Here is a 23,967-nt window from a genome sequence, read left to right on the forward strand (position 1 = left end):
ACATGCTCACCAAAAAGTTAGCAACTGAGAGAAAAACACAAACAAAAGTACAAAAACACAAACCAGAGCGGGGTTGGGTTAGTTCATTTCCATCCAAAACATGTTTATTGTCCTCCAGACTAAAGGTACCCTGTGGTTTGACTCGTACATTTCTTCAGGAAGCAGTGGAGGCACAAAGATCTCGCTTTGTTTGACTGACAGAAATGAATGGAAAGAGCAACACAGGAGTCTCTCCTTCAAGTCACATGATGAGCGATCTTTGCGTTCATGAGTAATGGAGAGAAGATTAATTTCAGGTCAAGGGAAGCGTGAGAAGGTAGCGGCCTGGTCTTCCTTTGGAGAGGGAAAGAGAGAGAGAACCTTGTGAAGAGCAGGTTGTGTTAGAAAAAGAAAAGGCCTGAAGAGACCGCCTCGTCTCCGTCATGTAGCATCTGCATGTAGCATCTTCATGTAGCATCTGCATGTAGCGTCTGCATGTAGCATCTGCATGTAGCGTCTGCATGTAGTGTGCATGAGACACCGGATATGCTTTCATAACCAAAGTGCCCACAGTCCATATAAAGCAAGGTCACATGACCCAAAACAGGTGATGTCACACAAGGAAGGAGGGTAGAGAGACCGGACATGAAGGTAACCGAACGCGCCCATCGGTCCGTGTCCGTGTGTGTGTGTGTGTGAGAGCACCGTTCCTCTACAGTGTGTCCGAACATGAAGAAAGAGAACTCCTTCTGGTGACTGTGCAGTTAAAAATGGGCACGTGGTGATTTTAAGCTCATGCTCAAGTTGTGTGTAAACCATCCAAGCACTTCTTTAATTAATAACTATAAATACACAGCAGCATTTGTGTGTGTGGGACGCATTTCGTCTCTTAAAGGAAAACTCGTCTGCTAGAGGAAACGCGGGTTATGTGGACTTGATTATCAACTTTCATAAAGATTTTTCTATAATATATTTATATAGTTTTTTTTTTAGTTTTTTCCTCCTTTCCCACCACGCTTTGCCTTCACATTCTCTCGTCTCACGACTTTTATTCAATGTACACAACGTAATAGACACGGGGGGCGCGACAGAGCTGAAATGACAATCACTGAGAAAAAAAATAATAATAATAAAAATAATAAAAACAAAGCCAAAAAGAACTGCAGTCTTTTTTGTCATCCATTGGCAGTTGGACCGACCCGGTGGCGTGAGGAGGAGGAAGGGGGGCGGGGCCGTGTCATCAAAGCGGCGGCGCGGGCGGCTCTTTCTTCGCCGGCGCCGCTTTGGCCACGGCTTTGGCCGTCCGGGTCGGCGGTGTCATCTCCTTGAGGTTGAGGTTCTCCAGCGCCACGTCCAGGGTCATGACCTCCACGCAGCCCATGGCCTCGAAGTCGGCGAAGTTCCGCAACGGGCCGTGCCGGTCGTCCTCGTCCTCCTCCGAGGAGGCGTCGGCGTCGGCCAGCAGCGTGGACAGCAGCAGCTCCGTCACGAAGAGGCTCCGGTCGGCCCACTGGGCCTCGCACGCCTGCCGCTCCGCCTCCGACAGCCGCGGCTCGCTCAGCCTGACAGACAAAACGCAGGGTTCATTACACACATCGTGATTAATGTGTTTCCGTGACTTTTCCAGGCTTTCCGCTCACCTGCTGAGTAGAAACTGGGAGCTGTGTGCCGTTTGCTGCGTGTGGGAGTCGGGCGGGCCCGGGTTGGGACTGGGGTTGGTGTTGTGGTTGGCGCTGGAGTTTGGGTTGCCGCCGGCTGAATTGGTGTTAAGGATGGCGTTGGCCCGGCCGCCGCCCCGGGTGGCGTTCCGGGCCGTCTCCAGCTGCTGCCGCGCCGCCTGCGCCTGCTGCCGCTCCAGCTGGAGCTGCATCTGGAGCTGCTGGAGCTGCGAGGCAGAGGGGCCCGAGCTCAGCTGTCCGCCCGCCGAGCGCCGAACGCCCGACAACTGGGACAGAAGCTCTGGGGGACGAGATGAAAGCGACGAGAGACGAAAGCTCAGTGACAGATGCAAACACTTCACCGCCACTTCAGTTCCGTGCTACTAAGATGCAACATGAACACCGTTAGGATGAAGACTAGCAGCCCACCAGGCTAGCAGCCCGCCAGGCTAGCAGGCTAGCAGCCCAGCAGCCCGCCAGGCTAGCAGCCCAGCAGCCCGCCAGGCTAGCAGCCCAGCAGCCCGCCAGGCTAGCAGCCGCCAGACTAGCAGGCTAGCAGCCCGCCAGACTAGCAGCCCGCCAGGCTAGCAGGCTAGCAGCCCGCCAGGCTAGCAGCCCGCCAGGCTAGCAGGCTAGCAGCCCGCCAGACCAGCAGGCTAGCAGCCCGCCGGACTAGCAGGCCAGCAGCCCGCCAGACTAGCAGGCTAGCAGCCCGCCAGACTAGCAGGCTAGCAGGCTAGCAGCCCACCAGACCCATCAGTTTTAGCTCCCATGGAAACATGATCTTTAAGCACATCAAGCAAACTGGTGATGGAACATGATCAAAATAATACAACCTTTTCAAGAATTTGCTTTGTCACCTCAAATGTCAACCACATTATTTATCCCTAAAAACTAAAATCTATGAGCTCCTCCCCTCGTGGAGCCTCTGATCCAAAATCAAAAGGTGCAGCAAAAGAACTCAAGACTCTCAGCGGGGAGACGATTGGGCTCAAACCCAAAACCAGCCGGGTCAACGGCCCAGCAGGTATAGTGGTTCATTAGCGAGGAGGGAACAGGGACCCTCATTATGGCTCAGCGGGGGCCGACTACCCAGACTGCTGCAGGGAACCTACCCGTATGTGTGAGAAGCGATTTGTTTCCTGACTTGATTTAGTACTGAGCGTGTTATATGTGTGTGTTATGTGTGTGTGTGTGTGTGTGTCTGTGTGTGTGTGTGTATATGGGGGGACCTCCTGCTGTTGTAGCAGGGTGACACTGAATTTAATTGTTTTCTACCCGACTGTGCCGTCTGACCTACATCAGGTTCTGCAGCTGTGTCCACATGGGTCTACTGTGTGTGTGTGTGTGTGTGTGTGTGTGTGTGTGTGTGTGTCACTGACCTGCTATGGGGTCCATGGCCTCTCTGCTGTAGTTGGAGCTCTGCGAGGAGCTCTGGCTGGTGGAGAGCCCCCCTGTGGTGCTGCTGGTGAAGTGCATGTTGGACCTGCGGGCCCGCGGCCCCCCCAGCCCACGGCCGGGGTGGAACATCCTCCTCACGTGCCGCACCCCACTGGACTCATCGTGGAGCTCGTCGTCAAGGAACTGAACCGAGAGCGCAACCGACGACACTAAACGCCCCATCATTAGTTCTCAGAGCGCGAGCTGATTATGCAACCGGCTCGTTTTGTATGGCCGACCAAAAGATATACATTTTTTAAATGATTCTCATTTGGAATCAGCAAACGTTTATTTAAAATAATGAATAAAACTGTCGAACATATCTATCGATCAATCGTTTTGGTCGTGGTACTCCCGCGCACCCCTCAGTTTCATTCAACGACACTTTTGCATCTTTGGTTTTGTCAACAGAACGAATTCAAAAGCGGTCCGTAAATAGATCCTCCCAGAATGCAACTCACACAGAGTGTTTCAGCTGCTTCCTGCCGGGCAAAAGCACAGATGCTGCCATGTAATGTCATCCTTCTTTCTGTGGCGCTCCTGGAGCTGCTGTACGGAGACAACTCAGACATTTTTAATCTAAAAAAACAACAACTGTTTGCATTTTGGAAAGGCAACATGATTGAATAAGATGCCGATTCCAATCCTGGCTGTCCGATGCACCTAGCCGGGCAAGCGCCCCGTAAATATCGATCCAGATTGGATTAGTCCAGTCTCACACAGCAGCAAAACACAACACTACTTCTCATGGCTTTCTTCCCTTTGTTTTTGGGAGAGACGCTCTCAAAAGAGGAGAAAAAGATGAGCGCACTTGGTGGCCTCAACTCTTGACTTTCATCCTCTTTGCATCGAACCCGGTGGCAACCTGATCAACCGGAGTGAAGCCACACACACACACACACACACACACTCGAGATATCCGCTCGCCGCAACATACCTGACTGACACGGAAGCTAAACTTGCCGTTTCTTAAACAGTCGATATGGCGGCCCGGTTATGGTGAAGTCTGAGGGGATGACTACTTGAAAAGGATATCAGGTCTCTGGGTGCTCTGTGTTCAAGTGTGAGATGAGCAGCAAAGTCATCCGTCACATGATTGGGGTCGCCGCCTGGCAGCGCTGCACATATGGGGCAGATCTGGAGGACGAGGAGAGAGGGAGAGAGTTAATATGGGCACACTTCACCGCACTGTCAACAATTGCCAGTCCTGTTGAACTAACACTGAGATCGGCAAATATCTGCTGTACATATGCAATATTGACCTATGAGAAGATGGTTAAAATCTAAATTTGCCTCGCTAACTTCCAGTATTGACTTAGTCAAAACTAGCAGGTGAATTATTTGCCAAGCATCCTTTTTTTTTTATATATATATATATCTCCAAAAAAAGACAATCATTGACATGTTAATTGTTATTATAAATCTGTAATAATGATAAAGTCTGTACAGCATTTTCTGTTTGAGAGCAAACACACTCACATGTGTTGCTTCCATTCATATTTGTTGGTCTTTTTAAACTACATGCACTCTACCCACACACACACACACACACACACACACACACACACACACACACACACACACACACACAGGGACGCTTGCACCTGGACATTCAGAGCTTCATTCAAAAGGCTCAATGGAAAATTTGAATGTTAAAAAAAAGGCAAATCGGTGGTTTGCGTGTCGTGGAGAGGAACGATTTTTCAATGCAATTACCGCACAAATAGGCTGTAATGTTATGTTTATTATTCAGGTTTTCCATGTATTGCCTCTGCAGCCCGGTGCCGGTCCTTGGCCTCCTTGGATGGGTCAAATGTTTCAGCTGAACGCAGCAGAGATAAACCTAAACCACGGATAGTCGGGCATTTTACTATATTTCTGCAAAAAGTGTGTTTGAGTGCAGACTTGCTACAGGGTTTGGATATTTAAAAAATGTAAATAAAGTTACCAAACTAAAAAACTCGTAGTCTCCCTGTGGTAACTTAATAAACCTTGACTAATCAAAATCTATTTTAAAGAAAAGTAGTAATGTTCAGCGTGCGTCACATGGGCTTCGGTTCTTTCTCAGGAGTTCAAACCAGCGCTCTTCTGCCATCAGAAGAGAAGCGCTGGGCGTCTATAAATAGAGTTGCTGACATCTTGCTGACGTCACAACTCGGCTTGAACTGCGACGATTAAGATGTAAACGTTCAACAGCATACTTAAAAATGAAAATAAAAACCTGCAGTGTCCCCTAAATGTGAGGATCATTCTCAGAAACAGATTTGATTTACTGAATAAAAAAAAAACATTCTGGGAGGTGTGTAAAAGTCTCCAGGTCTTTAGATCCATGCAAACGTCCAGTGAAGGTTTCGTAGAAGTGTGTGTGTCTCTCTCTGTGTGTGTGTGGCGACGGCACCAACTTACCACTTCCGTGGAGGTCTCTGTGTGCTCTGCAGCCACGTGCTCCTGCAGGGAGACCTCCGTGTAGCCCATCCTGCCACAGTAGGGACATGTGAAGGCCTGGGGCTGCTCCACGGAGAACGCCTCTCCGCCGTAGTACAGGTCTGCAGGAGGGGGGGGATCAAGATGGACATTCGGCGCGTCAATGATTGGGCTGTAAATCTAAAAAGGGTCCATTTCGGGTGCTGCGATTTCACCGTTTCTCCCACGCAGGACCACAGATGGACGACAATCGTCAGTGGCAGAAATGTTTAAGATTGAGAAGCCGTATTTTAACCAGGATGTAAAACAAACACAAAGTCACGTCGAAGCCAATTTGGACAAGATGAATTGACAAGTGGGTTGAATTCAGACACAACTGTTCATAATAAAACACATCCAAGCCCACTCTTGTTTGAACTAGCTGTTAACACAACACTGATATATTATAATCACCTGATAAAGTTGTTATGGTGAACGTGTGAGCCAACAGCTGCCTATTTACACATCCAACAAACATTCAACAGAGCAAACAAGCTTTCATTTGAAGTAGCGTTCGTGTTCACTTTATAGATGAAATTCACTTTTCCTGCCAGCTCGGGTTTTAAACTCCACCAAGGGACGCGTCCGGTTCTTTTGTTGACGAACGCTCCGTTCTGTTCGCCAACTATGTCCGGCTGCAATTTGGTGTTTGGGCCGGTCAGGAACTGTGTGTTTATCCGCTGTGAGCAACTTGGGTGACGACGGGAAAACTGAACCACAAGTTAAACGTTTAAAAAGCTGCAAAAAAAAAGGCAGGGTTTGGTAATAATTCCATGTGGTCCAGTGAGCTCTTTCACATTACACATAGTCAATATGAAAACACTGATAGTGCAGCTTTAAAGAAAGCAGATTGTTCAACACTTTTCCTCGCCGGTCTACAGTAAGAGCTGATTGTAGCTTCCAACACAACAGTGTTTTCAACAGCAGTTTCTTTTTTTTTCTTTCCAACAGATAGTATAACAGAATTCCCAACGTGTGAAACGATTAACATCAACACGTTTCACGCCGCCAATTTATGAAATAATAGCCAAAGTCGTCCAACAGCAAAAGAAACGGTCCATTCAATCAAAACTATAAGTTTACTAGATGATACTAGAGTAATATCAAAGCCACCAATTATTAAATCGTTAACTACAGTTTACCTCAATCCCCATTGCTGCCACAACAAACGGTTATTCATGGAGAGATAAAGCAGCCTAATAACTTCCCCAAAAACTCCTCAAGCGGTTTGGGTCACATCAATCACTGCTTTGCCATCGGGGAGCAGCCTAGCCGGCGTACAATGTACCAGTTTAACTTATTAAAGCCACTGAAGGGTGGTTTCCAAAAACTGCCAGTATCAGAAGTTGATCCTTATGATGACACGGCAAGAACATCTCTTCTTGATCATTTGTGAATCACTGTATAAAACCCCCAGATTGGTTGCAAGTGAAGCTATTCATTCTCCTTTTGTTGTTGTTGTTGGCATACTCTGCCACGACAGTCTTGTAACTGGTCCAGCACCCATCGTACCACGCGCACACACACCGCCGCTAGATGCAGGTAAAGTGGCACTTATTATTTTCGATAGCTCATTGTTGATACCCGGCGTACGATAACATCTGACTCAGAAGCACTCTGATTCTCAAAGTGGTTCATCGTCTCAATGTCAGTTCATAGATGCGGTCGGTCCGGGTCGCGGGTTTATCTCTGAACTGCACAGATGCTTTCTGTTTATGTTCAACATCCGTATTTTCTTGCCCGGTTGCCAGTGCATCGTCAACATCACCCTCGAGGTGAAGCGTTACCAAACAGCATGAATCACAGCGACACATATCACAACACTGACTGACAGACAGCTCATGTGGGCTAACATTCACACTTTCCATATTTCGGCGTTCCCCCTGCTCATGATCGGCCTGATGCGAACGTCGACTCCACTCACCAAAGTCAACTCGGGTTAATATGCACTGCATGGGGTGCTCTGTGGTGTGTCTGGTCGTGGTCGCGCCGCTCTCGTAGCACGACGCGCACAGGTCGTAGTCGTAGCAGATTAAACATTTGTACCGTCGTCCTCTGAAGTTGCCTTTCAAACACGCGTCGCAGCTCACGCCTGAAGGGGGAGAGAAAAGACAAGTTACACATTGTAGACTTTGTTTGTGTTGATCAACACAGCACATAACAAACGTGTAAATACAGTGTTTTATCATTTCATATTTGAAGGATTATTTTTGTCAAACACATGTCGCTCATATAAGATATTTACTACGTATTCTCTGTTATTATTAGGCATTGCATTAGATGGTTTAACTGGGATGTCCATCACCAAGTCGCATCAAAACTAATCTGGAGATGCGTTTCTTATAATCAATGAATGATTTACAATGAATACACGCTGCACATTTTTACTCAAGTCAAAAACATACCTAATGAAGTCTTATGCAGTATAATTCTAACAGAATAGTAACTACGCGCTTGCAAAAAAAGGGCATTATGACTGCGGTCGACAGAACACGCAATCCAATAAGATAGTCCCACGATAAATACCGCATCCGTACGGTGATGTTAGGAATTTAATTGAGGGCCGTGAGATAACTCTTATTGTAGTGTTGTGCTCGCATAATATTCTATATGACAAGTGTTACAGTTGTGGTTTTATCGTCACGGTGGTGAAGGACACAGGTGAGGTGTGTTGACTCTCTCTCCTCTTCGGGATGAATTCATGTCTCTTCAATGCACATTACTAACTCTACTTCATCCCGGGAGGCTTTATGCTTCCTCGCCCCTAGTTTCCATGTGTACAGATGCTAAAGCCCTCCGAGGCAAATTTGTAAATTTGGGCTATACAAACTAAACTGAAGTGGTGCACGTCTGTAACACAAAAAAGAAGGCTTCATTCAAACTTGTATTTAAATCAAGTGCCTTTAGCGTCCACAGCCTAGAAATAAATAACCATGGAGTAGAAACTCACAGGGTAAGGCGGTGTGTATTATTGCATCATGGACTCCAACATGTTGCAATCCTCTAACGCCTGCTCCATTAACCTGTTAATAAAACTACTCTCACACCAGACAGCTCATTCAGAAAGCAGTCTGTGTGTGAGTGTGTGTCACGTGGGGTAAACCAGACGGTCTTGATTGACTCGGACAGTCGTGCAGGTCCCGGTGTATTGTATGACACCGGGCTGTCTCCAGTCCCTCACGCCTCCATTCACAGCCTCAGGTCCCGCTAACGTTACCGGCCCACAGACGATAACCGCGTTTCACCTCCGGCATTAATATGTCGGCGAAGTTGACAACACGGGACACGGAGAGAGTAAAGGCCGCTCGGGCCCGACTAACCTTCTCTGCACGTTAACTATCCAACGAATGAGGCAGCTCCCGTTGACCCACACGTAAAGACAAGCGGCGGGGAGACGTCGCCTAACGAGCTAAACTTCTTTCTTTTCCCACCGGCCGGTGAAGCTCACTAGCTAACGTTCACGTGACACCAACAGCAAACCGTTAAGGTTGAGTCGCCACAAGGACGGGGGTCTAGTGTCGCTTCGCTAAATGTTAGCTTGCGAAAAGTGGAATCTAAAATAAATAAAAAAGGCCAACTTCCATTCTGAAGGAGGCTAGAACAAGCTAGGATTGGCCGCTCTCATGTGTTTCCTCTCCGCGGCACTCCCCCTCGCTCCCCGGCTCCTCAACGTTCACTCACATAACCATCACCAGCTAGCTTGCGGGCTAGCTTGCGAGCTAGCTAGCACACCTAGCTAACTAGCTTCTTCCGCTTACATGTCACACCGTTGTTTTGGTCACCGTAACGCCGGTTGGTGTAACGTCACGTTCCCTAAAACATACATGTCAACCGCACGGTCCGTTGTTTTTGACACACACATTGTTGTGTTGTTGTTGTGTCCGCCATACTGCGCCCAACACTAAATTACACCTCAACCTTGCTGCTACCAGCAGCGACCGTTAGCTAGGATGGGCTTCAAAACAAGACGTTGTCGGCTAGCTAACTAGCTAGCACTCTGTCAACGGTTTCTTTTTTTAGCACAAATCCCGGCTTGCTCGCGCCGCCGTGTGTTCTTACCTTCATGACGGGACATCCTACGGATACTAGCGCAGCCGCTGGCTCGGGCTCCCTGGCTCGCAAATTCAGAATAATATTAGAGAAGAGAAGCCGGGGTTGGTTGGCTGTCCCTGGCCTCTTCCCTCATGAAGGATCCGGTCTGGATCACCGCCCCCCCTCCGCCGCCGCCTCCTCCTGCTGTGTCACTGTTCGGTGCGCTGCTCCCACCGACCACAAGGGGGCGCTGTTGTCTCAGCTTTGGCGCTGAGACGTAAGTTTATTTATTTATTTATGTATTTATTATAATGAACTTATTACAGACAACGGTCACAAAATGCTGTACAGGAGTCGAGAGACACATAGATTAAACCAAATTGGCCATAACAGGGGCCAAAAAACTTTAGAACAGTTAAGAAAACATCATAAAATACACATTTAAAAGATGGTGCAATAAAACACAGTAAAACAAATAAATAAATGAATAAAAACAGATGAAAAGACTTGTGGAAGAGGCTGGAAGGTGACCCCCCCGGGGACCTTGAAGCGGGTCCCTTCAAAACCAGGACAATTGTATTCATTAAAAGTTCCTTTTCCATCCCTCTGAACAGGTATTTAGATGTGAACTCCTGTTAATTGATGCTCCATTTCTGTAAAAGAGACGATGTGTTCTGTAGGGGACTGACTGGGAGGCAGCATTGAAATAAAATGAAAATATATAGAATTGAGATCAAACATAGCTCATAAGACAAATATAGTCTTCCTGAATATCATGTCACACTCAGAGTATACCGACTATATAATAGCTGTACCTACATGTCATGTGTTTAACTTAAATCACCTAAACGTTGAGCAAAAACTCCTTGATTTTTCTTACTGGCATTCGAATAATAATTAATCAAAAGGAATGTTAGATACAGGTCTTTTTTTTTTTAAAGGGAGAAAACATAATGTAAGGTATACACACAAATACAGAATAGCTGTAAAAAGGTTAAACCTTGGTCTGGCTTCATGGCACACACACCTTACAGGTGAAGGTTTGGGAACAGGTCACACTTGATGGACATGGTGAAGGGACACTCTCTCTCTCTCTCTCTCTCTCTCTCTCTCTCTCTCTACCCCCCCCCCCCCCCCCCCCCCCTTCTCATTATTTAAATGAGAAGTTTATAGGTAGTTGGAGTCGTGTGTGTGTGTGTGTGTGTGTGTGTGTGTGTGAGTGAGTGAGTGTATGTGTCCGTGAGTGAGTGAGTGTGTGTGTGTATTTGTGTGAGCATGTATATGTGTGTGTATGTGTTTGTTTATGTATGTTGTGTGTGTGTATGTGTGTGTATGATAATGTGTGTGTTTTTGGGTATGTGTGTGTGTGTGTGTGTGTGTGTGTGTGTGTGTGTGTGTATGTTTGTGTGTGTGTGTGCTCGTGTACCAGGTACAGTACATGTCATATTCTTTCTGCATGCCGCTGCATGTCATCAGCTCCTCTCTTGAACTCCAGTGCCCTCTGGAGATTCACCATCTGCTCTGTGTGTGTGTGAGAGTGTGAGAGTGTGTGTGTGTGTGTGTGTGTGTGTGTGTGTGTGTGTGTGTGTATCTGCTCTGCTTGAAAAGAAAACAAGAAAACATGCAGTGTGGATATTAATACATGCACGGGGTAAAAATAGGACGAGATATTTTGGACTCTGCAGCCTCACCCTCCTTCCTTCTTATGCTGGTTTTCTGAAAACGTTCTATAATTTCTTGCCAAGTCACGGTGAAGCTGGTGAGAGGTCTGATTTAAGGGACCGGCATTGTGTCGGCGCACACGTTCAACACACACACACACACACACACACACACACACACACACGTCCAACACACACGCACATGTCACATATACGACTCATTTGTTCCTCTCAGTCCAGACAATATGAGCGTGATAGTAAACATTGTACATAACATGAACCACCATCTGCACCCTGTGTGCACTGCACCCTGTGTGCACTGCACCCCGTGTGCACGGCACCCTGTGTGCACGGCACCCTGTGTGCACGGCACCCTGTGTGCACCCCAGGCAGTATGAGAGTTACATGTGACAATGTTGGATGTTGCATTGCAAAATTAAGAATGTGTTCATACTAATGTATCAAAAAGCAAGAGACATGTATGGAACAGCAGTCTAGAGGTGTGTAGGTAAGTGATGAAGAGCGCGAGGGAAACACACCTCACCGCGATGGCAGGTGCCCCCCTCCCGCCCCCCCCGCCCCCCCGGCTCTTCCAGGGAAAGGGAAGCGGGTGCTGATGTACATGAACACACAACAGAGGCGTTATTGTGACGTTCTTGTGGCGAGAGCCTGCGTGAGTGAGTGCGCCCATTCTTCGCCTCATCAATTGAAGCCGGTCGGTGAAGCTAAGCTGATGGTCTGGCAGCACGCCAACCACACACACACACACACACTCACACACACATATGCACACATGTACACACATACATACACATATGCACACATACATACACATAAATATACACACACTAACACACACACATGCACACACATATACACTAACACACACACAATAGCATATACACAAACACATACTAACATACAAACATATACAACACAAACACACATACACACGCGCACAAACACACATACACACGCACACAAACACACACATATACAAACACGCACACAACATACATACACAAACATACACACACACGCACACACACACAGACCCACACAAACACACATACACACACATACACACACTAACATACACACACATACACACACATGCACACGCACACACACTAACACGTACACACAAACACACACACATATACAAACACGCACACACACATACATACATACACACAAACTCACATGCACGCACACACACACATACATACACACAAACAAACACACACATACACACGCACACACACTCACACAAACACACATACATACACACAAACAAACACACACATACACACGCACACACACAAACTCACACAAACACACACACAAACACACACACAGACTCACACAAACACACATAGATACACACATTCATACACACAAACAAACACAAACATACACACGCACACACACTCACACGCACACACGTACACACACACACACACACACACACACATGGGTCGGAGCCTTTAAATTTCCCCATCAATCCTCAGAAGGGTCAGTGGGTTTCTCACGTCAGATATTGTTGCTGTTCATAATAATAATAAAAATAAAGAACTAGAGTGAGAGCTCATTGGCTGCTAGCAACATAAGTCACTGGACCCGTTCTCTCTCTCTCTCTCTCTCTCTCTCTCTCTCTCTCTCTCTCTCTCTCTCTCTAACGAGGCGCGCGTCACGCCCCACCAGGGTTTCCAGAGCACGCGCAGCGTGAGAAGCCTACTACGACTTCATTCAGCTTTGCCACGCCCCTTAACGTAAACAAACGGGGGCTTGACCAATGAGGAGCGCGATAGATCAGCCGATGATCAGCTGACTGGGAAGGGGGAAACTATTTAAAACTCTAATGAGACACTCGCAAGCAAGTTTACACTATTCTCGCGCGGCGCTTCCACGGACGCGCACCCCTCGGCTCCTCGCTCTCGCTCCACCGCAGGACCTAAACCCCGCGCGCCACTCCCGCAACAACGCACAGGACGCGTTCAATTCCTCCACACTCGCCTGTTGGCTGAGAAATGAGTCACGAAGCCCTTTTGCTGTGGATTTTCCTCCAGTGTGCCGCCGCGCTCTTCTCTCCCGCAGCCGCTCTCGAAGGTGAGCCCCCCCCCCCCCAATCCATTGTTCATTCATTTCTATTGATTTTGCTTTTTATTATTTCTTTGCTCGAACGGAAGTGTCAGACTCCTAAACACCAGGTGTGGAGCAAGTAGGGCTGACATGCGCTCGTGGGAACGGTATGAATGGAGAGAGGCAAGGAGGAGGAACCGCACTACTTTCTTTTAAACCAACCATCCCCGCTCGAGTAATCTAAATTTATATATAAATATTTATTTTAGGCTATTTGGGGAATATCACTCAATAAGAGTGGCGGGCAGAGTGCGCCAGAAGAACCGGGATGGATTTATGCCACAAGACTTGCGACGTGTCCTTTTTTGGGAGCCACAGGAGTCTTGACGCAAAATGCGGCACACACGCACACGGACACACACACACACGCGCGCCACGTCTCTACGGGGCGACGTTCCGCTGAATCCACGTTTTACCGCGCACCGGCGGTCCCGGTTTTCTCATTGTGTGGCCCCATTAGCAAACGTGTGTCGAGTTAATTTATATTAATTAATTGACCCAATCAAGCCCAACATTTCGGGCTCCATTGCCAACACGTTGGACTGTCTGTCGGCACCCCCCCGCTGCGCATTGCGCACCACCGGCGTCTCGCAGCAGTCCCGCGCATCAATTGAGCCGTTTCCACCTCGAGGCTGCGCGTTGAAGTCGGATGTAATTACACGAGCTGGCTGCAGCTGTGTGTTTGTGTGTTTGTGTGTTTGTGTGTGTGTGTGTGTGTGTGTGTGTGTGTGTGTGAGATAAAGAATGAGCGGCGCTGAGGTTCGACTTGCGCCAGCTGCGTTATTGTGCCGCATGTACAAAGCAAGTGCCTTGGCTCTCGACCCACATAAAAAAAAAACACACATTATGGGGTTTACAGTTCAACAGCAGCCATTTAAATGGTGTTGAACTGTAAACCCCATGTTGTGTTTTTTCCTTCATATATTGCATGCATCATAAAGGCAGTATACCTGACCCTCCTCCACATGCAGTATAACATCCTTAAATCCCCCTCAGGTGCAGTCGGTGGATCGGATGAACCTCCAACAGACGTCGTGGCCCTGCACGGCGTCCGGTACAACATGAGGAAGAGTTTAGATCTGGAGCAGGAGGGCTGCTACCTGCAGGCCGGCAAGAAGGAGTGTCTGGAGGAGTGTGGCTTCAACGCCACAGCCAAGACCATCTTCATCATCCACGGCTGGACGGTTCGTACCAGAGGAACTCTTCTTGCACTTCCCCTCTCACAGCTTACCTGTGAACGCTGACTGACTCTTGTCTTCCCTCAGATGAGTGGGATGTTCGAGAGCTGGATGCACAAGCTGGTGTCTGCGTTGATGCAGCGCGAGAGCGAGGCCAACGTGGTGGTGGTGGATTGGATAGCGATGGCTCAGCAGCTGTACCCGGACGCCGTCAACCACACGCACGACGTCGGCCTCGACATCGCCGGCATGATCAACTGGCTCCAGGTGTGTAGCTCGCTCTCATGAAGGTGTCTCTTAGTGTGCAGGGTCTCGTAAATCCTCTTGGCGTGCCTGTTTCTTATTACAGGGTTCGTACGGTCATGGCATTTTAAAATGGTTATTTCCATGCCTGGGGGAAAAAAGAAAGGTGCTCAAAATATAAGCAGGCATACGCGTCTCATTGTTAGTTTAAATAATACATCTTCCCACCTTTTCATGTAGAAGATTTCACAATGTTTGGTCATGGAGATCATTGGTCAAAAGGTGTATGAACCCTGTTATTATGATGTATTACTTTTGGTGTAGTGCGTCACCTGAGGCAGCCAAGTCTGCAACGCTCTGTGCCAGAAGAGCAGCCGAACACCTGCAAATCCATAAAAGCTGCCCCCCCCCCCCCCCTGTTTTCCCTGCTGAGCGATTCAAGGGATCACACGACCCACTCTGAGCGTGACTGAACTGCCAAAACGTGTTTGAGGAGGTGACATGTTATGCTAAACATCCATGCTAACTTAATGTCAGCTGTAGACGCCCTGAGACGATATACCAAGAATGAAATCAAGCTGTTGTCATCACATTTAGTATTCGGCGTCTCTTTGGTACCTTCAAAGGCAACATTTCTTTCCTCCGGTTTCAGGAGCACTGTCACATAATTGAGCGGCGACTCAGGCACCCTGCCACTGGGTTGTAGACATGAACAAAGAGTATTTCACTGAGACAAACTAGACAGATGGTGGAGGCGCTGTTGCATGAAAAGCGACCGCCAGTCGTCTCTGTCCGGGTTAACTTGAGCTTGGCTCAGCTGCAGGCACGGCCGCTCGCACTGGCTGAAATCCAGGAGTTGTTCAGTGTTCACGGAGGCAGCTGCTGATGAGAGTCGCAACTTGTATTTATTTATTCATTAAACGTTTCCCTCCCCAACAGGACGAGCAGCAGCTGCCTCTGGAGAAGGTGCACCTGATCGGCTACAGTTTAGGCGCCCACGTAGCGGGCTACGCTGGGATGTTCGTGCGCGGGACCATCGGCAGAATCACTGGTACGTTTGTCTTTCTTTTCTTTTCTTTTTGAGCAGCATGAATCTGCAAAAAAAAACTCTTCGACGTCGCCTCATTGTCCTGCTTTTTATTGTGTGTCCTTGACAGGCCTAGACCCAGCCGGACCGATGTTCGAGGGCGCGGAGGAGCGGAAGCGCCTCTCCCCCGACGACGCCGACTTCGTGGACGTTCTGCACACGTATACTCGCGAGGCTCTGGGCGTGAGCATCGGGATCCAGCAGCCGATCGGAGACATTGACATCTACCCCAACGGCGGAGACGTGCAGCCCGGATGTGCGCTGGGAGACGTGTTGGCAGTGGCTGGAAGTAAGTGCTTAAGAAGCGAACCGTTTGTTTGAGGACCCCAGCTGTCCACAACGAGAGGGACCAGTTAAACCAGGATGTTTATACGGCTCATCCTGTTTCAGTGTCATCTTTTAACTGCATCCCCCGGCTAATCTGCCTTCTCTCCTCTAGATTTCATGGAGGTGATGAAGTGCGAGCACGAGCGCGCCGTGCACCTGTTCGTCGACTCCCTGATGAGCAAGGACCACATGAGCTTCGCCTACCAGTGCACCGGGCCCGACCGCTTCAAGAAGGGCATCTGCCTCAGCTGCCGCAAGAACCGCTGCAACAACATCGGCTACAACACCCGCAAGATGCGCAAGAGGCGCAACACTAAGATGTACCTGAAGACGCGTGCCGACATGCCCTTCGGAGGTGAGGCTTATCTACAGTGTTTACTTCCTCGAGTGACGCAATCGCATAGTTTCTTTATCTTTCAGCCTCTGCACATGGCCGGTGTGAACTACTACTGTACGCGATTACCCCCATCAAACATTAACTCTTTGTTCTTCTTCTCTCAGGCTACCACTACCAGATGAAGATGCACGTGTTCAACAGGAAACAGGCGGACAACGCAGATCCCACCTTCCACGTCAAGTTGTACGGAGCCCATAACGACACAGCAAACATCTTTGTCGACGTGTAAGTTAAAATTCCTTTTTTAAAACCACAAGTGCTTGTCTACTGTTCCCTTATATGTGCAGCTTACAGTGGCTGAGATATTTAGAAGCACGCGGACTGCCTGTGATATAAATTTGGACCTGGAACTTAGTTTGGACTGACCTTTTCACAGTGCCAGTAATGTGATGGACAGCAAGCTGTCACTGGAGGAGGAGCTCCATCCCCCTTCAGTTAGTCCCATAGAAGTCTTTGTCACAACCCTCTACGTAAAAGCATGACGCGGCAATAAGTTGGCGAGGCATTGCAGATTGAGCTTCTGTCTGCGCTCGACCCTTCAAAGCCTAATTTAAATGTTTGCTTGACCTTTGTGTGCAGCCACGATGAGACCATCGGTCTGAACCTGACCAACACCTTCTTGGTGTTCACTGAGAAGGATATTGGCGACCTGCTGAAGATCCGTCTGAGCTGGGAAGGAGAGAGCGAGTCCTTGTACTCTGTGTGGAAGAGCTTCAAGCAGTCCATCTACGCCTGGAACGCCAAGCCGACCAAACCCGTGCTGGCCATCCGGAGGATTCGCGTGAAAGCTGGGGAAACGCAGAAGAAGTAAGTAGAGGGTTGAGGAGCCGCTGTCTAGACACCAGGAATAATTTTTCCTTGACAAATGTTAACGGAGATGTGTTTTTTTTTTTTCTTCTTTGACATCATCACAGGTTTACGTTCTGCGCCCAAGATCCTTCAACAACTGAAATTTCCCCTGGGGACTCCATAACGTTCACGAAATGTCGTGACGGCTGGGAAGTGAAGCCAAGAAAACGGTACGAAACACTCTGGACTCTTGACTTTTTAAATGGTTATTTCCAGGTCTGGAAAAGTCCTTGGGGGGGGGGGGAGAATGTAAATCCCAAAAGTTTTGGAAAAGTCATGGAATTCTTTTTATATTCATTTACGGCGAGTTTAAAAAAATAATTAACATGCTTTTAAAAGAAAGACGCTCAAAATATAAGCAGGAATCTATATGAATGTTTATTCTTTTAATCAAACTATTGTCTCATTCGTGTCTTAAGGTTTACTGTATGCTTTATATTCTCATTGTTAGTTTAAATACTACATTTACTCACTATAAACACAGAGATTTCACAATGTTTGGTCATGGAAATGTGTATGAACGTTGTGTAACTTAAGGTAGAAGATGTGTGCGATTAGTCCGACTAAATGAAACCTGTTTTTCATTGACAGGCTGGCCATGTAACAACTGTCTGCTTCCAACAACCAATGCACCATCACCATGGGGGACCCAACGTGGATCAGGGAGAGGCACCTGCGCTTTCCCTTTTTTTTTTATGTGAGCACTTTTTTTTTCGTAGGAGGAAGGAAGATTGAGCAGCGCACGGTGAGAGGGGCTCAAACTGGACTCCGAAAATGCACCTGGAAGGTTTTTATTTTTGGTTTCTGGAGTCGAGAAATAAAACGCTGTGCGAGGCTGTAAAGCGAGGGAGGGGCCTGTCGTGAAATGTGTTAAGACGACCCGAAGGAGGAGCAGCAGAACGTTCCTTGTGTGGACTAGTGACGTAGAATACAGATTAGTGCCAGTGGACATGCGCCAGCAGTTGTAGTCGCTGTACTGTACATTTTAAAATAAGTTTTATTTATGAGGAAAATGCAAGCACTGCAAGACCAACGTTATTTATCTGAGCACATCCCATAATGAAGCATATGTTGAATGCATTTCTCCTAGATGCAGTATTTGTGTGCATGTACTGTATGGTGTTTTATGTGTTTGTCTGTGACCCAGAAGTGTGCCTTTCTGCTGAGAGATTACTGATACACTGTTTAACTGACAGATCTCATTGCACACGACCTTTTTTGAGGCTTTGTGTATAGTGTTACTGTTTGTGGCTTATTTCCGGGGTGTGTTTATGTATATAATGTAAATAACTTTTTTGAAAAACAATAAATTTACCTGTTATTTGTAGAAAACTGTTGCCTTTGCTTGTCTATTTCTTTACAGTGCTTTATTAATCCCAGTGGAGAAAGTATTCTCTACATTTTAACCCATCAAAGGTGTTCATTGGCCACTTTCCTGTCCGTTTTGACACTTCACTAAGCCAACGACTTACTTGCCAACATGCTCGGTCACACGAGAAACCCCGTAGGAGTTTTCTCTGCAATATGCAAGAGACTAGTTTGCAAACCCGACACCGCCACCATTTCATCACCTGCACACCAGCAGCACTTCTTTTTTTAAACCGACGTGACGTAAATCTGATCAATCTTTACATCTCAAAAGCTCATTCGACCTGAGGAACATGTTCCGGCCTCTAAACTCCTTGATGAACCAATGAGGACAACTTTTAAAATGGCATTCAACCTTTTGTCTTCTGGGTTTTCTATTTCTACATTGTCAATTTTGCCTCCGAAGTGCCTCTTGTCTTAGCAGGAAATCTGCTTATTCTTTTCCCCTTCTACTCTTTGCGTTATAACTTTGCATAATACTCATCATTCCAAAGTAAACCCATCTTTCAGCACGCAGTAAACCCTTTGTGTTCCTCTGGTTGAGCGGTGATAAATCAGGAATGTGTGCCTTTACCTTTGTTGGTGCAAACTTGAACTTCATACCTGAGAAACTGAATCACAGAAACTCAAATTTCTGGTCACACCATCCTCTGCCCCATCATGCAACACTGGAATACTTGCACAATTAGTAAGAGGTGTGTCTGAAGAATTATTCGTTGAACATCAGGTGGTTGTCTGAGTTATAGTATAAGCAGCTGGAGGCTTAAATGACTCACGCCTTCAGCTTCTTTCTCGGTATGTTCTCTGGTTGTAAATATCTTCCAACACAATGACCTACAGTAACCCCACCCGTCTGGAGCTGCCGTGGCCGCCGCACTAAAACACACCACCCAGTGTTGGTTTGGTGACTCACTTCAGTTTCATGCCGCATCTTAACCCCCCTGATGCCATCGGCCACCCACTTATAACAAACCACGACTCAGTCAGCGCCTTGTTGGCGAGGAAAGATTCTTCCAGGTCTCTGGCTGGAACTTCTTCATGGCAACCCACCAGAATGCCAAGCTAGTTAGCGCTGTATTAATAGTGTAGGCAACACCTTTTGGTTCCTAGTGGAACCTTTACCTTTCAGAAGGTACTACCGAGAACCCAACATATGCCTAGACCATCTGTGAAATATTCCACAGAGAGAGAACCCTTTAATGGTGGGATGGTTCCATCCAGAACACTCGCTGGAGGTTATTTAAAAGAGCCAACAAGAACCTTTATATATTCAAAGGGTTTTAAAATACTTCTGACAAACACGCAGCACAGGTCTTTGTACAATGATCCATATTCCATATTTGGGCAAATTCTGGGACTCAGTTAGCAATTATCAACCCAATTCAGTGAACCCGCTTCTTGGTAGGTGGCTCTGCCGGATATCTTATTTAAAGGAACAATCCCAGATCCAAAGATGAAGAAAAGCACAACCAAAATTCATAGATGACAACTTTATCTAAGTTATTGGAATTTCTGATGCTGAAAGTGGTTTGTGTATATTGGTAGTACAGTTACAATAATACATACATTTATTAAAATACTAAGCTGATCTCTCGTGCAGAACACACCTGTTAGTGTGCCATAACCCCAATGTGGTTTATTTGGAAAGTACCGCCAAAAATAAGGTGAACTACACTGACAAACAGATTAAAACTGAAACCTGGCAGACAAAAAAAAACCTTTGTTTTGTAAATTGTCACCACAAAGCCGGTGTAGTGGAATGACATGATTAAAAGAGATTTAAAATAAACTTTTTGAGTGCAGAAGACAAATGAGCTTGGACGAGGGTGTGAATCGAAATCTTTTTGTTTTCCGAAGGACCCCCACGCAGCGTCTTTATCTTCTCTTCCAGGCCGTTTGGCGCAGCAGCAGCTTGGTGTTGCCGGTGACCCCCGGGTGCCACGTGCCTTTGCAGATTAAAGGGCGGCGGTGCCCACATTGGGACGTTGGCTCGAGCGCCCCACCGGCCGCCGCCCTGGGGGATCAACGGCAAAGAGGCGGGGTAGGTCGGCTCACGTGGTCCCAGCACGCACAGCATAAGTCAGAGAGACGACCCGCTCGATGGATCCTTCTCAAGCGTTTCGTGACGTCACAGTGGAAAAAAAACCTCCCGCCTGTTGACCTGTGCAGTCCTCATGTGATGCCGGCTGAGTGGTCGTGGCATGCCAGTCAGAGTCTGGCGAGAGTCGAGGGTTGTATGGTCACATGGTACCTCTCAGTGTTTCCAAGTAAGACGTCCTCCAAACCTTCCAGGAATTTGAAAGGCGAGGAGGATGGCCGTGGGCCGGGTCTTTGTTTTCAGGGGAATATGTTCTCACATAGGAGTATTTAAACAAATAATCCGTTGGCTATTTGATCTGAGAATCAAGGTTTTTTCCGCTGAAGACGTGTTGTGATAGTAAAAAAGGTTGGCGTGGTGGAGGATTACACAGAATAAGTCAGCCATAAAACATTCTGTGTTTTTACCCAAAGCATAAAATTCGTAAAGAAACAGAACTGTCAGGATGAGTCTGTGATTATCTTGTCTTGAGGGCAGATTGGCAGACAGATATGGCAGCTTTACTTCTACTTGTGACGGGTCAGGAGATGAAAAGCTGATTTTATTCTCCCACTTAGTCAAGACTAAGACCGTACAGCGTGAGACCATGTTTTTATTAACTCTTAACAACTTCCTCTATTGCTTTTTCTGCACACAAACGACTGCAACTTAATATTTAAACATACTTATTTCGCTCTACGTGCCCAGCTAGCGTCAGTTTTGGATGTCTCAGGGACGGCTTCTGTCTTCACAAGAAGTTTAGGTTCAGGCAACAAAATCACTTAGATTGATTTGGAAAAGAGCGTAGCTGACGTCAACTTGACAAACGAGTCACGTGACTAGCGGGTGACAAACGAGTCATGTGACTAGCGGGTGACAAACGAGTCATGTGACTAGCAAGTTACAAACGAGTCATGTGACTAGCGCGTGACAAACGAGTCACATGACTAGCGAGTTACAAACAAGTCACGTGACTAGCAAGTTACAAACGAGTCACGTGACTAGCAAGTTACAAACGAGTCATGTGACTAGCGGGTGACAAACGAGTCACGTGACTAGCGAGTTACAAACAAGTCACGTGACTAGCAAGTTACAAATGAGTCACGTGACTAGCAAGTTACAAACGAGTCATGTGACTAGCGGGTGACAAACGAGTCACGTGACTAGCGAGTTACAAACAAGTCATGTGACTAGCGGGTGACAAACGAGTCACGTGACTAGCGAGTTACAAACAAGTCATGTGACTAGCAAGTTACAAATGAGTCACGTGACTAGCAAGTTACAAACGAGTCACGTGACTAGCGGGTGACAAACGAGTCACGTGATTAGCGGGTGACAAACAAGTCACGTGACTAGCAAGTTACAAATGAGTCACGTGACTAGCAAGTTACAAACGAGTCATGTGACTAGCGGGTGACAAACGAGTCACGTGACTAGCGAGTTACAAACAAGTCATGTGACTAGCGGGTGACAAACGAGTCACGTGACTAGCGAGTTACAAACAAGTCATGTGACTAGCAAGTTACAAATGAGTCACGTGACTAGCAAGTTACAAACGAGTCACGTAACTAGCGGGTGACAAACGAGTCACGTGATTAGCGGGTGACAAACGAGTCATGTGACTAGCGAGTTACAAACAAGTCACGTGACTAGCAAGTTACAAACGAGTCACGTGACTAGCAAGTTACAAACGAGTCATGTGACTAGCAAGTTACAAACGAGTCATGTGACTAGCGGGTGACAAACGAGTCACGTGACTAGCGGGTGACAAACGAGTCACGTGACTAGCAAGTTACAAACGAGTCACGTGACTAGCGGGTGACAAACAAGTCACGTGACTAGCGAGTTACAAACAAGTCATGTGACTAGCGGGTGACAAATGAGTCATGTGATTAGCGGGTGACAAACAGATCACGTGACTAGCGGGTGAAAAACGAGTCACGTGATTAGCGGGTGACAAACGGATCACGTGACTAGCGGGTGAAAAACGAGTCACGTGATTAGCGGGTGACAAACGGATCACGTGACTAGCGGGTGAAAAACGAGTCACGTGACTAGCGAGAGGCGACCTTTCTTCAACAGCTCTCAGTCTCTCTGTTTTTAGTTTTTATAGCTTAATGGTTCAAAATCACTGCCATGGCTGTTGAAACATTTCACTCAAAACCACCAATGTCCAATAGGAGAAATCAGGGCGAGATTATTTACCTCGGGCACATGGACGTCTGTATCGAATTGTGTCCAAGAGTTGCTTTGATAGTTTAAATTTGGATCGAAGTGTTGGACTGACCTACCCTGAAAACCTGAAATTAGCTTCAAGATGTTGACAAGCTGCAACAAGCTTTATGTTCGCACCTACAGGTTCTACATCATTTCCAAATATCTCCCTGTCTAATTTAATGTTGTGCCCTTTCACAATGCACAACGGTATATATTCCGGAGGTATCGTGACGTCAAAAGGAAAGGACTAAACAGCGATCACATGCGAGAGAGCCGTGATGCTTCTAGTGGGGAAGGCACAGTCACATTGAGCACTACTATCAATCAATCATAAAATAGTCTGCCAAGATGAATATCCAATCAGACGTCACATGCTTTGAGGTCTTTGTTATAAATGTTTTGACTGTACACGCAATGTTTGTTTACAGCGGGCTAAACTTACACTGGTCACCTGGTTACTGTGCATTTGAGGCCGGGCAATTTTCCCTCAGCTCCCATTGGTCCACACGCCAGAACTTGACACCACTGTTAGGGCGTCACATGTGTTTCCTTCGTGTTAACCCGGACGGTCCGCAGTGTGTGGGACCTTTGCTGTGACGTACCATGTTGTGACTGGATGGGAGCCTCAGGGTCTCAGCTGTTGTTTGAGTTGTCAACTCATCTTTAACGACTTCCAGGGGAACGATCCTGAGGTCAAGTCCATAAGGACACAAGGTTACCCTGGAAGAGGTCCTCAGAAACAAACAAACAACGTACACTTTAACGTACACTTACATTAACGTTATCTGTTTGTCTGAGCACTTTATCTTATACTTGATTTAATACCCATTGCACTGTTGTTGTCGTTGA

General features: G+C 47.2%; 1 protein-coding gene and 1 pseudogene across 3 annotated transcripts; one reads left to right on the forward strand and one right to left on the reverse strand.

Moving 5' to 3' along the window:
* LOC306740164 (E3 ubiquitin-protein ligase KCMF1-like) lies at nucleotides 1-10,642 on the reverse strand (annotated as a pseudogene). Its single transcript, XR_013771263.1, has 8 exons — nucleotides 10,630-10,642; nucleotides 9,600-9,796; nucleotides 7,465-7,632; nucleotides 5,484-5,623; nucleotides 4,113-4,214; nucleotides 3,020-3,200; nucleotides 1,620-1,938; nucleotides 1-1,541 (listed from the first exon to the last, which is right to left on the reverse strand). The product of XR_013771263.1 is annotated as an E3 ubiquitin-protein ligase KCMF1-like (transcript).
* Nucleotides 10,643-13,263: 2,621 nt separating this feature from the next.
* On the forward strand, nucleotides 13,264-18,782 carry lipg (lipase, endothelial; the record flags this gene model as incomplete). 2 transcript variants are annotated; one of them, XM_079222018.1, is made up of 10 exons in its annotated part: nucleotides 13,264-13,342; nucleotides 14,372-14,559; nucleotides 14,641-14,820; nucleotides 15,736-15,847; nucleotides 15,954-16,172; nucleotides 16,323-16,565; nucleotides 16,712-16,832; nucleotides 17,187-17,414; nucleotides 17,522-17,626; nucleotides 18,048-18,782. In XM_079222018.1, 10 exons carry the CDS (start codon nucleotides 13,264-13,266, stop codon nucleotides 18,058-18,060), a joined length of 1,488 nt encoding a protein of 495 aa, XP_079078144.1. In that variant the 3' UTR covers nucleotides 18,061-18,782. The 2 variants fall into 2 exon arrangements, with proteins under 2 accessions (XP_079078144.1, XP_079078145.1); XM_079222019.1 differs by lacking the exon at nucleotides 14,641-14,820.
* Nucleotides 18,783-23,967: the final 5,185 nt, after the last annotated feature.

This window comes from Taurulus bubalis (assembly GCF_910589615.1).
Source record: "Taurulus bubalis genome assembly, chromosome: 8".
NCBI lineage: Eukaryota > Metazoa > Chordata > Actinopteri > Perciformes > Cottidae > Taurulus > Taurulus bubalis.